Here is a 14,759-nt window from a genome sequence, read left to right on the forward strand (position 1 = left end):
GAGATCACACACAATTGATTATATGCCTCTAAGTATACATGGTTGAATATTTCCTAATACAAATAACTACATGCAGTATTCTATCATATGCAAACTTATATCACTAAAAGATTATACTGACTACTAAATACAATTTTCCATTGACAGAGGTCAAATGAAAACTTCAAGATTCTAATGACTAGAGATGAGAGCATGTGGGGGTATATTTGATTGGTTTTTAGGTGTTTAATTGGAACTTTAGGATTATAATTCCTTAATGTAGCTTATCATTATCACTGAGTAACAGATTAAGTGATCTCCATCAGTATAATTTATTATTTATGTGTGATGTTGATGACACCCATAAACACACCCACAGTGTGAACAAAGTGAGGCTTATGCGTAACAAGGCTGAAATGGCTGCCTGTAGTCCAATCAGTAGTGCTGTTGGTGAAAGACAAAAGTCCTCCATAACTCTTCCTTGGCTGAGGTTAGTAGATTTAATACTTGTTAAGTCTAATTGTTGAATGTTGTCATTGTGTTTCTTAAATTTGTCTTGGTTCAAACTGTAGGATCAAAGCCATTCCTTTGTTTCTGACCACCTCTCCAGCCACTCTGTGCTGGGGGAGGTTTTACTGCAGATACATTCTATCTGGAAGATCTGTTTCTTGTGTTGTAGCTTCCTGCTTTTACGACCCTTTTGGTGAGCAGGAGGTCACATACACACACACACGCACACACATTCTCACACACTCACCCAAACACACACATGGACACACATAGACACACACACGTTCTTGCACATGCATACAAGTGCCTACACATACACACATAGTGCCTTGTCTTTGTAATCAAGAGGGGTCTTACGAGGGGAGGTGCTTTTGCTGTGATGTGTATTGTAACAGTTTGTCAATAAATAGCTGCGAGGGAAGCTGCTCTTTGAAGGATTTGGGCTATGGGACAGGTGAGGAGTGTGAGCTCCAAGAGCTGCTTTTTGACTCTAAACTAGCGGGGCATGTGGAAACATAGACCCAACAATACTTGATAAAGCATTTTAATCTAGATCACATACAGAAAAAAACAAACAAAAATAAAAACATTTAATATGGAGTCATCTTTGAATTTGCATCAATGCCTGCACAAATCAAACCACTCAAAATAAAAATTAAAAAAAGATTGTTTGCAAATTTTAACAAGCTGCTGTAAGGAAGTATTCCTCCAACAAGAGATCTGTCAGTTTAAATATTCAAATTAAATATACAAGTCCTTCAAGAAGGAAATTCAACATGGAGATGTTGGTAATTCTCAGTTAGCTGTATCTACAATTTGAAGAAAATTCAATCAAAGTGGAAAAGGTATTAAGGCGAAACTATACAGGTGGACATGGGAAGATGTGTAGGACATGGAAATATGCTTTGAAAATAGAAAAACAAGCACAACAGGAAAATGAAAAATGAATGGGCAAAAATTGTAGTCAAATTTGTGAGAGAACTGTAAGATATGGGCTAAATGGATTTACATACAAAAAAGCCAAACAAAACCAGTACTAACACCTAAACAAGAGAAAACAAGCTTGTAATGGGCTAAAGAAACAGTCACTGAGTGCAGATGATTGGATTAAAGTGATGTTTAGTCATGAATCACGCATCTACATTTGTCATGGAGATGACACAATTCCAGTAAAACTGAATGCCTGACGTAAACACGTGAATTTCCCCATTCATTTATGTAATGAGTCAGCATGTGGTAAAAGTCCAAGGGAGATGGCAACCACCACCACCACAACCTCCACAACAACCACCACAACAACTACAACCACATTTTATTTTTTTACAGATACTAGTATTTTTTTTATTTGACTCTATGCGTCTATCTCTGTGCCGCTTTAAGACTGAACCCCCCCATCCTGTGGAGCTAATAAAGGATTATTTCATCTTATCATGTCTTATCTGAACCACAGTTATCATTATTGCAAATCCCCTAAGAGTCATAGTCCATCATCTCTTAAAACAGATGCGTATGAAATGACATAATTAAACAGGTCATTGTCTGCCCTTATCACAAGGCACAACAATTCTGCAATGTTCACTTTTGTTAAGGCATTTGTTTGAATTTGCACTTACATTTACATCACAGATCATACAAGATTATTCACATAAGACATAATATGATCCTATATATGTTGGGTCTGTGTTTCCACAAGCCCCGGTAATTCTAGAGACTTATTCATCATGAAGAAAACAAGACAGTCGATCGATCAATTATTTGCGCAAGGGAGGCCTCGTCTGTGTCCACCACGAAAATGACCTCTAGATCTGACCTCCACCTGCTGCCTTTTATTGAGAGACAGTTCACACAAAACACGTCAGAACAAAGCCACGCCCCCTTGGTTCCAAGACAAGGCATTGTATGTATATGTGTGAACTTCTGTATCTAAGTAAGTGTGTGTGTGCGTGTGTGTGCGTGTGTGTGTGTGTGTGTGTGTGTGTGTGTGTGTGTGTGTCAGACCTCCTGCTGACCAAAGGGTCGTAAACGCAGGAAGCTTACATCAAAAGCACAAGGATGTGTCTGTGATAAAAGACTACAGCTCCCCACCTAGAACCTCGAGAATCTGGGGGGAAGGACAGTGAAATTTCTTTCATCAGAGTTAAAACAATGTACAAATGGTAAACATAAAAATGACAAACATTTAACAATTCACTCTAACAATATACAAAGCTTTCTCATTTTTAGCTTGATTCACTCATTTCATTGAATATTAATGTCTGTAATAGAATCTGTGGATGTCATAATGAAGCAAAGATTTGTATAATAATATCTGAAGGTATATTTAAAGGTGACCTAGTCAGAGCTAACTTTACAGCCTAAAATACATGTTCTTTCAGAGGTAAAAGAACATGTATAGTGGAAAGGGAATGTCAAACATGAGCACACAAACTCACAAATGTTCAAGCACACAACTGCAGGGGTGTCACATATCCTTATCAAAGAGGCATTGTGAAGGAAGTCAGGCTAGGTAAACTCAGAAGGAAGGAATTCTTTCAGAGTATCAAAAAACAAAACAGAAAAAAACGTAATAGGTGTTTTGGTTGTGTCACTTTTAGTTTCTTACTGGGATTCTTGGAGTGCTCACTGAGTAACAGATTAAGTGATCTCCCTCAAGAAACAAAAGGGTATAAATTAAATGAAATAAAGCTTATCATGTGATTTTCTTTTTTTATGGTTATAGTATTGCCGTCAGACTCTCACTATATTCTTACTCTCAGTTACTGTTTTACAAAGTTGGGGAGCTGCATATGTATAAAATTTTGCTATTGCACAATATTATGAGTTAAGAAAATCTGCTGTGTAATTCAAAGCAGTACCTTTTTAAAGCTTCTGCTCAATAGATTTCATGAAGCTAGAACTTCGCCTTAACCCATCCCCCTTCTCATGTAGAGCTGTCCAATCACATTTGGGAACCTCCCACCAGAGGAGTTACTCAGTCTCATGGAGATTTTTGTTTTTTCCCCCCCAATTTTCATCAGACATTTCTGCTCTACTTCACTGAACTTAGCTTAACATAATTTGCGTGTTCACAATACTGCACCTGGGTTTGGAAAAGCTGCATTCAAGGTTCATGGACCAACATTGAGGTTTTTGTTTTCTTCAAGTAAGTTAAGTAAGTTAAAACATGTTTTTTAAATGTGCATTTCTTTATAATCATGTATTACATAGTATGTGATAGTGGTGATGCAGAGCTACTGTTAAATGTAATTACATTCAAGCAATTCTTTCCTACAATTTGTATTTAAATATTATCACTGAGTGTCAGAGTAAGACACATTTCCGCTCTCCCCATTCTTTTTATAATGTTTGACTTACTGCCGGTCTGTACCAGTTCTCCTAGTATGACTAAGTTGGAGTCTATGTTTACAATAGTAATATATTCACAGTTTTTCCCAGTTAAAAAGCATATGAAGCATATGAGCTGATCATTACTGCACTAAAGAGCACCAAATCCAAATTTTACAAAATCCAAATTTTACAAATCACAAAAAATCACTAAAATTAACCCTTTGACTCTCAAATAGTTAATGAATGTTAAGGATTACAGTTAATACAGCTCTAAGGGACATTTGTTAAAAATTGCTATTATATTTGTTTAAAAGCTCCACACAAACAATGCTTACATGCTGAATCACCTTATAATAAACTTAAAATCAACCCAAAACCCTTCTAAAGATATTTCAGTGATCTCTTTAAGGCTGTTATTGAGCTGCTCTATTGATGATTAGTCTAAGATATCACTGCATGAGGTTAATACTGTAGTGAAACTCTTTAAAATCAAAATTTGTGCAATTGAGCCATATCTGTTCCTGGTAATGTAATTAAATCTGTAAGATTATGGGAATCAATTTGTGAACAAATTTAGTTTTGATTTGGCTTTGAGTGGATTTTTAGTGAGCTCTTGTTTCTGAGAGTCAATGTGTATCTTGATGAAAGGGAACATTTACTGCCCATGGAAGAGCATAGTTTTCCCTCTAAACGTTATCATGTCATGATAACAACAAAGATGTGTTTCCTGTAAAAGTTAATGCAAGTGGTCTGTAATGTGTGTCAACACTTATGTTACCTCATAGACCAGTGTGTTGCTATGGATGAAAGTGGAATAAGGAAGAGAAAGGAGTCACAGAATGGCTCCACTGACCTTACCAAAGACAACAAGGAGGTGGTGAAGGCCGTTGCCCTTCAAAAAGATGTAAGTATGAACCAGTGTGCTTGACTTTTATATACATGCAGGTTCCTGAGAACAAGTCTCACTAAATTTTCACACTAAAGGATCATCCTTACCTTTTACAATAATAGAGCCTTGGAACTGAGTACCAGGCAGTACCACAGCAAGCGTCTCTACAGATTAACTCCATAATCATCCACTCAGCAGTTCAATCCAGACGCCTAATAAGCTCCATAAGACCTAAAATAAACTTATGGGAACTGAAAGGTTTTCTCAGGTTAAAATAGGATTATTATGATAGTCGTTGCTCTCATCCTGGAAAAGTCCATTCACACATATTTTCCTGCAGACTTCTGTAATTCTCTTTCTGGCATAAAGAAAAGTCACTGGCTTTGTATCTTTATATCAAGCCCCACCAGATCGCTGTTTATTTTAATAGATTTTTAAGATTTTACCCAATGTTTGCATCCTTATATCCTCAGGTAGGGCCCTTCTGGGAGGCCGTCTCACATTTGAAGCATAAATCTAAAAGTGACCACACCCTAGGCTTTAGAATGACCTACCTGAAGAGATAAGGCTTGGAAAATCAGTTACTTTGGTCTCTTCTTTAAACACATTTTATAGACTTGTTTTTATGTGATATTGCTTTTTTATTGCTTCTTCAATCAATCAATCAATCAATCTTTATTTATAAAGCACTTTTCATACAAAAAAAATGTAGCACAAAGTGCTTTACATGGTTAAAAGCAGCTCACCCCACCCTCCAACTCACTCCCCACACTCTCATTAACATAAACGATGTGAATACACGCATATCTTCCCCCCCCCACACACACACAAACACGTAATTCTGCTGCGTGTCTTCTTTTATTATATCGGCATTTACAGTCATGGTAAAAGTAACCCTCCATCAATCCTAATTCAAGACAGTAAAAAAAAAAATCCAGTCCTTACCAGGTACTAAAATGATTTAAATAAACATTAAATGAACAACAACACATAGCATATTATAATGTTTCATTATTTATTTACCAAAAACTGAGCCAAAATGCAGAAGCAGTTTGTGGACAAACTAAGTACACCCAATGATTCAGTATCTTGTAGAACCACTTTTATTTGCCATAACTTGAAGTAATTATTATCTTATTGGTCTCTCACATTATTGTGGAGGATTTTTTTTACCTAATTTTCTTTACAATATTGCTTCAGTGCTCTAAAGTTTGTAGGTATTTGTTTATGCAGCTTTTCAATTAGGTTCAAGACTTAGACAGGGAACTTCAGCACCTTGATTAGTTTCTTTTTTTCAGCCACTTTGTTACAGATTTGCTGATGTGTTTGGGGTCATTCTCCTGGCTCATGACTCACTTTTGGTCAAGCTAGCTGTTGGACAGATAAATCTGACTCTAGAATACTTTTGTATACAGGAGTTAGCGGTTGACTAAATGACTACAAGGTGCCCAAGTCCTGTGGCTGAGTCACCCAAACCATTACCCTTCCACTAGTGTGCTAAACATTTGTCAAAAGTTGTTTGTGTTGATATGGTGTGCCTAAAGGACATTTTTACCCTACAATTTCACCTGGCAACCCATGCAACTTGTCAAACTTCAGCTATGCTGCCATGTTCTTTTTAGATACAAAATGCTTTTTCCTTCCTAAAATAAACTTATGGGAACTGAAAGGTTTTCTCAGGTTAAAATAGGATTATGATAGTCGTTGCTCTCATCCTGGAAAAGTCCATTCACACATATTTTCCTGCAGACTTCTGTAATTCTCTTTCTGGCATAAAGAAAAGTCACTGGCTTTGTATCTTTATATCAAGCCCCACCAGATCGCTGTTTATTTTAATAGATTTTTAAGATTTTACCCAATGTTTGCATCCTTATATCCTCAGGTAGGGCCCTTCTGGGAGGGCCCTAAAAGTGACCACACCCTAGGCTTTAGAATGACCTACCTGAAGAGATAAGGCTTGGAAAATCAGTTACTTTGGTCTCTTCTTTAAACACATTTTATAGACTTGTTTTTATGTGATATTGCTTTTATATTGCTTCTTAATTCTGTCTTCTTTTATTATATCGGCATTTACAGTCATGGTAAAAGTAACCCTCCATCAATCCTAATTCAAGCAGCGCTCGCAAAATTTTTCCAGTCGGGCTACCAAAATCTAACTCAGCCCTGCCCGTCGGGCTATCATAGGAAGGAAAATATATGTCTATGCTTTTGCATTCTTTCGCCAATGTAGCTGAGTAATTATGTCATTGGCATCGATGAGCCACTGTCAATATGTGACATATTGAAATTGCGTTTGAATTTGCGCTTGTTTTTTGCTTTCACTTTCATTTTGCAATTGTGCGAACGGTGTGTAGAGAGCAGCAGCACTGATTGGTGAGTGACGATTAATTGCGCACCAATTCCTCTGACATCGTCTTATCACTCATTAGCTTACTATTCAAAAGTGACAAGTGAAATCTCTCGCAGCAAGCTTAAACATGTGAGAGGTTGAGTGTGCAAAGAATCGCTGACCGTTATGTAAGTACGTGTGTAAAAGCAGCAGGATTTACGCTGGTATTTTATTTCTGCTCAGCCAAATAAGACAGGTCAGGGTGAAGAAGGGGCAGCCAAAGAAAAGCTTACCACAAAACGGAAAAGTTAGGACAAATCAGACTATGAGGCAAAAAGAAAGCGCAGCTTTTTTGGTTTCATGGACAAAAGAATTTCTGTGGCTGGAATATGACAAGCTAAATAACATGATGTTCTGCCAGGCGTGTTGTGAGTTTCATTTGATTTCTGAGTCGACAAGCGCCTTTGTTACTGGGACCAGTAATTTTAAGAAAGACCCCATCAGAACCCATGAGAAATGCAAGAAATGCATTATTGCCCAGTCTGCAGTATCTTTCCCAGAACAAACAGCAATTGCAAAAAAACATACTAAAAATAAACCAAGCACAACAAGAACTCCTGAAAAAGCTGTTTAGAACAGCGTGCTATATTGGAAAGAGTGAACTACTATTGGCAAAATTTAGCAGTCTTTGCAAACTTCAAAAAGCAAATGGCCTAGATCTTGGTTCCACTTGCCTCTTACCCGTGACTTCAGTGGAAATTTCAGATTCAGGATCTGACACAGACTGATTCTTACAAGTTCATAGAAATTTCTGTTCAAGTTGAACCAAGTATTTGAGTTGATGGTTGTAATTTTTATACAGTTGTTGTGATTTGTATTTTAACATTTTTTTTGATTCATTTTTGTTTCCGTTACAATATTATACATTAAAGTATAATATTGTAACGGAAACAAAACATTAAAAAATTGCTTTCTTTTTTATTCGGGCTACTAAATTTATTTTGGGCTACCAAAAACTGAAGAATGCCTGCCCGAATGGCTACCAGAGATTTTGAAATTTTGCGAGCCTTGTCAAGACAGCAAAAAAAATATCCAGTCCTTACCAGGTACTAAAATGATTTAAATAAACATTAAATGAACAAAACACATAGCATATTATACTGTTTCATTATTTATTTACCAAAAACTGAGCCAAAATGCAGAAGCAGTTTGTGGACAAACTAAGTACACCCAATGATTCAGTATCTTGTAGAACCACTTTTATTTGCCATAACTTGAAGTAACTATTATCTTATTAGTCTCTCACATTATTGTGGAGGATTTTTCCACCTAATTTTCTTTACAATATTGCTTCAGTGCTCTAAAGTTTGTAGATATTTGTTTATGCAGCTTTTCAATTAGGTTCAAGACTTAGACAGGGAACTTCAGCACCTTGATTAGTTTCTTTTTTCAGCCACTTTGTTACAGATTTGCTGATGTGTTTGGGGTCATTCTCCTGGTTCATGACTCACTTTTGGCCAAGCTAGCTGTTGGACAGATAAATCTGACTCTAGAATACTTTTGTATACAGGAGTTAGTGGTTGACTAAATGACTACAAGGTGCCTAAGTCACCTAAACCATTACCCTTCCACTAGTGTGCTAAATATTTGTCAAAAGTTGTTTGTGTTGATATGGTGTGTCTAAAGGACATTGTTCCCTAACAATTTCACCTGGCAACCCATGCAACTTTTCAAATTTTAGCTGTGTTGTCATGTTCTTTTTAGATACAAAAGGCTTTGTGTCACGATCTGAGGAGACAGACCGTGCGGTGGTGTGTGTGGTGGACCCCGGTGCGAATACAAGAGAGCAGGTTTCAAACAAAGCAGAAATACTGTGACTAAACTGAACTTAAACTAAACTGGAAGCAGATACTGATAAGCTATGAAGACTAAGAAAATCATGAAGATGACTGTAAAGACTGGCCGTGAGGACATGGAGGGTGGGAACACAGACGACGCAACACAGACTGCATGAAACACAGAGACTAAATACACATGAGGGATGATCAGGGGAAGTGGCCACACATGGGAGCACAGCTGACACACATGAACCTAAAGACAGGACAGGAGAAGTGAAACTAAATACACTGACATTGAATACAGACTTTCAAAGTAAAACAGGAAACATGGAGATTAGACATGACATGAACTAAACATAACCACGCATGACAGGTAGACGCACGAACCAGGGAGACTGAGTACAGGGAGATGACATAAACAACTAAGAAACAAAGGGCTAAACAGCACCCTAGAAATTAACTAGACGAACTAAGCTAAAGCATAAATGAATACAAAAGATACATAAAACTCAACACGGGGTCACACGACCCAGGACCATGACACTTTGTCCTTCCAACCCTTCTACACAAACCATGTTTGTATAGTCTTTTTCAAATCGCACTGTCATGATCCGCAACATTTAACATGCTAGCGGAGGCCTGTGGATTCTGAGATGCAGCTCTTGTTTTTTGGGGGGTCTTTTTTCACCTTAGGGTGAATTTTCTGGAATATTCACTCTTGAAAACATTGGGAAGTGTCTTGAAACCTCAGATTTATTGGTAGTAATAATTGATTCTTTAACATGTTTACTAATGTCTTTCCTTTACAGCATTGTGTTATCAGACACTTGAATGCTTCAGACCCACAACTTGACAATGTTTCTGCTCTTAGAAGTGGTCATACTTGCTGATGATCAGTTAATTGTGTAAAAGTGTATTTGATCATTGGCAGTTGGCTGGTACTCAATTCTCACTGAATGAGGTATACTTAGTTTTCTATTATTATTTTTTTTTATATACTGCTTTTTGAATTTTGGCTTAATTTTTGTTAAATAAATGAAAAAGTGTAATGTTTTGTGAAACCATTTTTTTCCTATTATGTTTTGATAAAAAAAAACAATTAGAATTGAAAGAGTGTGTAATTTTTATTTTATTTTTTCATATTGATTGTGTGACATTCCTCCTGTGTTCTTACTGTTAGTGGAATGTAAGCTGAACTAGTTAATTATCTCTTTGGTCCCACGGACACTGGTCAGTGACCTGGATTCAATAACCCCAGGATGTGTCGTTCCTGTTTTTCTTTATTAATCAATACAATATAATAAATATAGTATCAAGTTAGGTTTGCCTTTAGCCAGTTTACATTACTCATGCTGGTTTACTTGTGAAAATGTAATAGGATTAGCCAAATTCTTGGAAAATACTAACTGAAAACTCAGAGGTTGTTGGTTGTTGTGTTGATCTTTGGATCCTCCTCCAAAATTATTATGATGATATCAGATCAACACCAACAAAGGGATATCAGGGTGTGTGCTGACATGCCTCTGAAACATTGTGGTCAAGGTGGTGTCTTTGAATGTGCAAACTAAAGTGGTGGTCATCCTTTTTATGAAGACGGGACCATACTCTGTATCCTCCCTTACAAGATGCATGCAAGGGTACAAAAGAGAAGAGTCTGCCCCTTTGTTGGACCTCAGATTCAGAATAAAAAATGTGGTTTCACTCTGGTTGAGGAACATTAAACCAGCTCTTTGCTCCTCTCAAGGATACTTGGGAAATTTCTAAACAAGTATAGAGATGACAAGCCTCTCTGTTTTTTTTTTTTTCATGACTGGGTAAGGCTGTATGAGATCCACAGAAAGATCTGGAACACTTTTGCAGTGATTTAGACAAAGTACAAGTTTAGTGTATTACCCTTATCTCTAGCCTCATCTATCTATAGTGACTAAAAAATGAAATTACCTATAAAAGTGACATTGCTGTTTGTTTTCACATGTTGTGAGATGTGAGAATTTTGCCTTTAATGATAAGGGACTTCTTCATCTTTAATTTAGTCTTTAGCAGCTTACTCTGCCTCACTCAGCGTGGCAATGTAATGATATCTGATTCAACCAGTTCTTGAGTTTGTTAACTGCTGCTGTCAACCAACTTAAAATCAAAATATGACACGGAAATGGTGCATCAACTATTTCCACTATTATTTTATTTATTTATTTATTTATTTATTTTTTTGCCTGTCCCGTTTGGCTCTTTTGCCATCAGAATTATTGTCTAAAGGCAAAGAAAGATGCCCAACGGATTTACTTTACCAAATTGACCATCCCAGCCTTGCCATAATGGTCCATTTGATTCACCTTTTATTGTTTATTTTATTTTCACTTGCTGAATACGGGACAGACTTGACTGGGGGAAAGAAGGGGAGAAAGAAAGAGGGAAAGGGAAACAGCTGAGAAGAGGGACGGGGGAGAAGGGCAAAAGACAAAAACCAACAGAATAAGCAGGAAAAAAAAAGAAAAAGAAAATGCATATATCGATCACCTGGATCACCTGTTGAGAAAGAAAAAAGAAAACAAGCAGAAGAGAACAAGAGTAACAGAATAAACAACATCACAATGATATATGGGAATATGACAGTAAATACAAAATATTAAACATTATTGTGCAGCACATAAGATCAACAGAACACAGTGTGCTTTGAGGTAGGAGCCAAAAAGGGTGTAGTTTGTGGGTGTGATCACCCGTGTGTACTAGAGATGGACCGATCCGATATTACGTATCGGTATCGGTCCGATACTGACCTAAATTACTGGATCGGATATCGGAAAAAAATAAAAAATGTAATCCGATCCATTAAATATCACGAAAGCACCTCACAAAACTTGCAACACGCCGTAACTCACCTCAGAACGTTAGCACGTCGGAGCAGTATGCATCACGTGATAGAGCAGCTGTGGCATGCGGGACCTGTCGGTGGTCTGGATAGCATGTGGAGCTTCGCTAGCAACCCGGCATTTCATCTCCGACAAAGTTATCCCCGAGAGAAGTAAAGCAAGTGTGTAAGTCCATCTCTGAATGTTTGTAAAGCATTCCTGCGTTAAGCTTAACAAACGATATATGGAACGACTGCCTCTTCTCGCTGCTACTTCAATCATGAAACTGCTTAACGATCAGCTGATCGGCTTTTCTGTCGCGAGTCCGTCTCTCTTGTTTGTTTTTGGCCCACTTTGCACCAGAAAGAGGAAACCAGCGGCTGAACAACAGCAGCACGTTTAAGCTTGATCAGCTGTTGTTAGAATGTATTTAATATTACTTTCTACTCGAGGATCTTTTTCTACATAGCTGACGGCTGGTAACTGTGCAGGGGCGGATCTAGCAAAGTTTAGCCAGGGGGGCCGATAGGGCATTAACAGGGAAAAGGGGGCACAAAGACATACTTTTCTTTCTTATTCTCATTTAAAATGTCTAGCTTTTAATAAATAATTATCCGAATCTTACACCCAAAGTTTTAATTTGATGTAAAATGAATAGAAGTCAATTACTGTATATAGTGACTATTAAGTCTAATATATATACCCTAGTAAGCTATAGTACTTTTTCCTTTGGGAAGGTACCATCTGTGCAGTCTGCAATTTTGTTGAAGAAAGATGTTGAATCTATTTAATATTTCTTGAAAAATAATTGATTTCTGTGCATTTTTTTTTCACACTGCATCAAATTAAGGTTGATTACGTTGATTAAGCATCATGAGGTGGAGTGTGAGGGGTGGTTCCCTATTTTTTATTTATTTATTTTTGTTGTTGCTGGGAGTTGGAACCCTATTAGTTAGGTTGCTTAATATTTACGCTAAGTACTCTTTAAAATACCAGAATAGGGAGGATGGTGTAGGTTTAAGTTTATTAGATTGATCAGTATTGCTGAACTATGAAATATTTTTTTTTTGCATATAGGTATAACAGAATAGCTTTAGTGTAGTTGTTGTTTTAAACTTGAGTATGAACTTATACAAAATGCAGCAAGATATTTAAAAAAAAAACAGTTTTGTTGATTAAAAAACATTATATCGGATTCATATCGGTATCGGCAGATATCCAAATTTATGATATCGGTATCGGTATCGGACATAAAAAAGTGGTATCGTGCCATCTCTAGTGTGTACACCTGTGAGCATGGACGCGCTTGTTTTTTTAAAAGGGTCCTTCATGTAATGATCTGCTAGAGGGTGTGGGGGGGCCACAGCCCCGTCCTCCAGGGCATGAAGCAGGTATGAAGGAGATCAAAACTCCAGACATCCAGAGGCCCTCAGAACACAAGAGACCAAGGAAGACCAACAGAGGGGCAGCCGCGCCACTGTCCCAGAAAGAGCTGAGGAGAGTCCCAGATGAGGGCTCACTCAGCAGCCGCGGAGCAGAAGCCAGGGGGGGTTGCAGTGACGTGCCCGTGAGCTCCGCCGGCAGCCAGCTGTGCCTGAGTGACCGAGCCCCAGGCCGAGAGGCCCGAGGGCACCCCACCTCCGAAGTGGCCCGAGCGAGCCCCAGGCTCCAGGCCCCGATAAGCGGCCGCCAAGGAGTGAGCCGGTGTGTACCCGGACGCCCACCCCCAGACACAAAGAACCACCAATGCACCGACACCTGAGGGAGTCCGCCACTGGCAGGGGAAGTGGTGGTGGGGGGAGATAGGCGTCCAAACCTTGGAGGGCCTGAGATGTCCCCAGAGAGGTGGCGTCTGACACCCAACCTGACATATAGACACAGACATACAGGCACACACAGATACAAACATCCATTCCCACCCTCATGCTCTCATATGCACTTACTCCACACTCAACCAACGTGGAGACAGACATAAAGAGACGCTGTACACACAATCACACTCCCCAAGCGTACTCTACGAACCGGGTCTAGGTACCCTTGCCCCTGGAGGGGGAACTGCACCCAGACCCAGGTGGTGTTACCCTTTTCCCTGCGGTGGGGGGAGGCAGACCGCCCCGACTCCGCAGCAGCAGGGAGGCCCCACACTCCAGACCGCAGTCGGACGGCCAACTCCTCCTCCTAGCCCCCCCGCTCCAGCAGGCCGCAGAGAATGGGGGTGAGAGAAGACTCCAAACCTCCCTCCACCCGCTCATTGTAGTGTTGATGCATGTGTGTTCTAAGGTGCATTTAAAACCCAGGAGGGCATGGAGCTACCTGCCAGAGAGCAGCAGGTAAGCGCATAGTCCCTCCTGCTAGCCCTCAATGTCTACGTGTATTTAAAATTGAGAGGTGGGCAACGACGCCAGGGGTGAGGTGTACACCCTGATGGTAATTTGGATTCCGTGTATCGTGCCCACCCCCAAGATCCTATATGTATGTGTAATGAGAGTGTGAGTAATGTGAATGTCTAAGTTGTGGGATAAAATTGAGGCAGAGGCAGCCAGAAGGGGACAGGGGGGGGGGGGGGGGGTAGCCTCCTCTGCACCCTGGTGACATACCCCTACTCCAAGGCCCTGCATGTGTGGGTGGTTGTGGTGGAGCGGGAAGAGGGAGGCAGCTGGAGATGGGGAGGGAAGGAAGGGAGGGGCAGGTAACCCCTCCCTGGGGCCAGCTCCCCCGCTGACCCCAGTAGGCACCCCCATACTCCGCGACCCGCCAGGGAAAGGGGGCCCAGGCCCATCCAGACCGGGGCCCAGTGCAGCAGCGCCCCCCGGCCCCACAGAGCCCAGGACAGTCCACCCAACCCCACCACAGAGAAAACTGCACCCACACCACCATCCACTCATAAGACAATAGATGCCCAGGCTGAGATCTTCCTCCACCTCTCCTGTATCTCCCCCTCCTGCAGAGAGAGTTCCTGAAGAGCGGAAAGCTCCTGCAAGATGTGACAATCTCCCCCACCAGTTGAAGAGCCCCCCAGGTGGCTCGACGCACCGGCG

General features: G+C 39.8%; 1 protein-coding gene across 2 annotated transcripts in view; it reads left to right on the top strand.

Moving 5' to 3' along the window:
* The first annotated feature begins 3,475 nt into the window (after positions 1-3,475).
* Positions 3,476-14,759, top strand: part of slc7a9 (solute carrier family 7 member 9) — a 34,786-nt gene continuing 23,502 nt past the window's right edge. The window contains exons 1-2 of one of the 2 annotated variants that reach the window (XM_080885871.1): positions 3,476-3,631; positions 4,602-4,720. In XM_080885871.1, coding sequence (XP_080741997.1) covers positions 4,616-4,720 — 105 coding nt within the window. In that variant the 5' untranslated portion in view covers positions 3,476-3,631; positions 4,602-4,615. Of the gene's footprint in view, positions 3,641-4,601; positions 4,721-14,759 lie in introns of both variants that reach the window. The other variant, XM_080885870.1, reaches the window with a different exon arrangement.

The sequence above is a fragment of the Rhamphochromis sp. 'chilingali' genome, assembly GCF_963969265.1.
Source record: "Rhamphochromis sp. 'chilingali' genome assembly, chromosome: 6".
Classification (NCBI taxonomy): Eukaryota; Metazoa; Chordata; class Actinopteri; order Cichliformes; family Cichlidae; genus Rhamphochromis; species Rhamphochromis sp. 'chilingali'.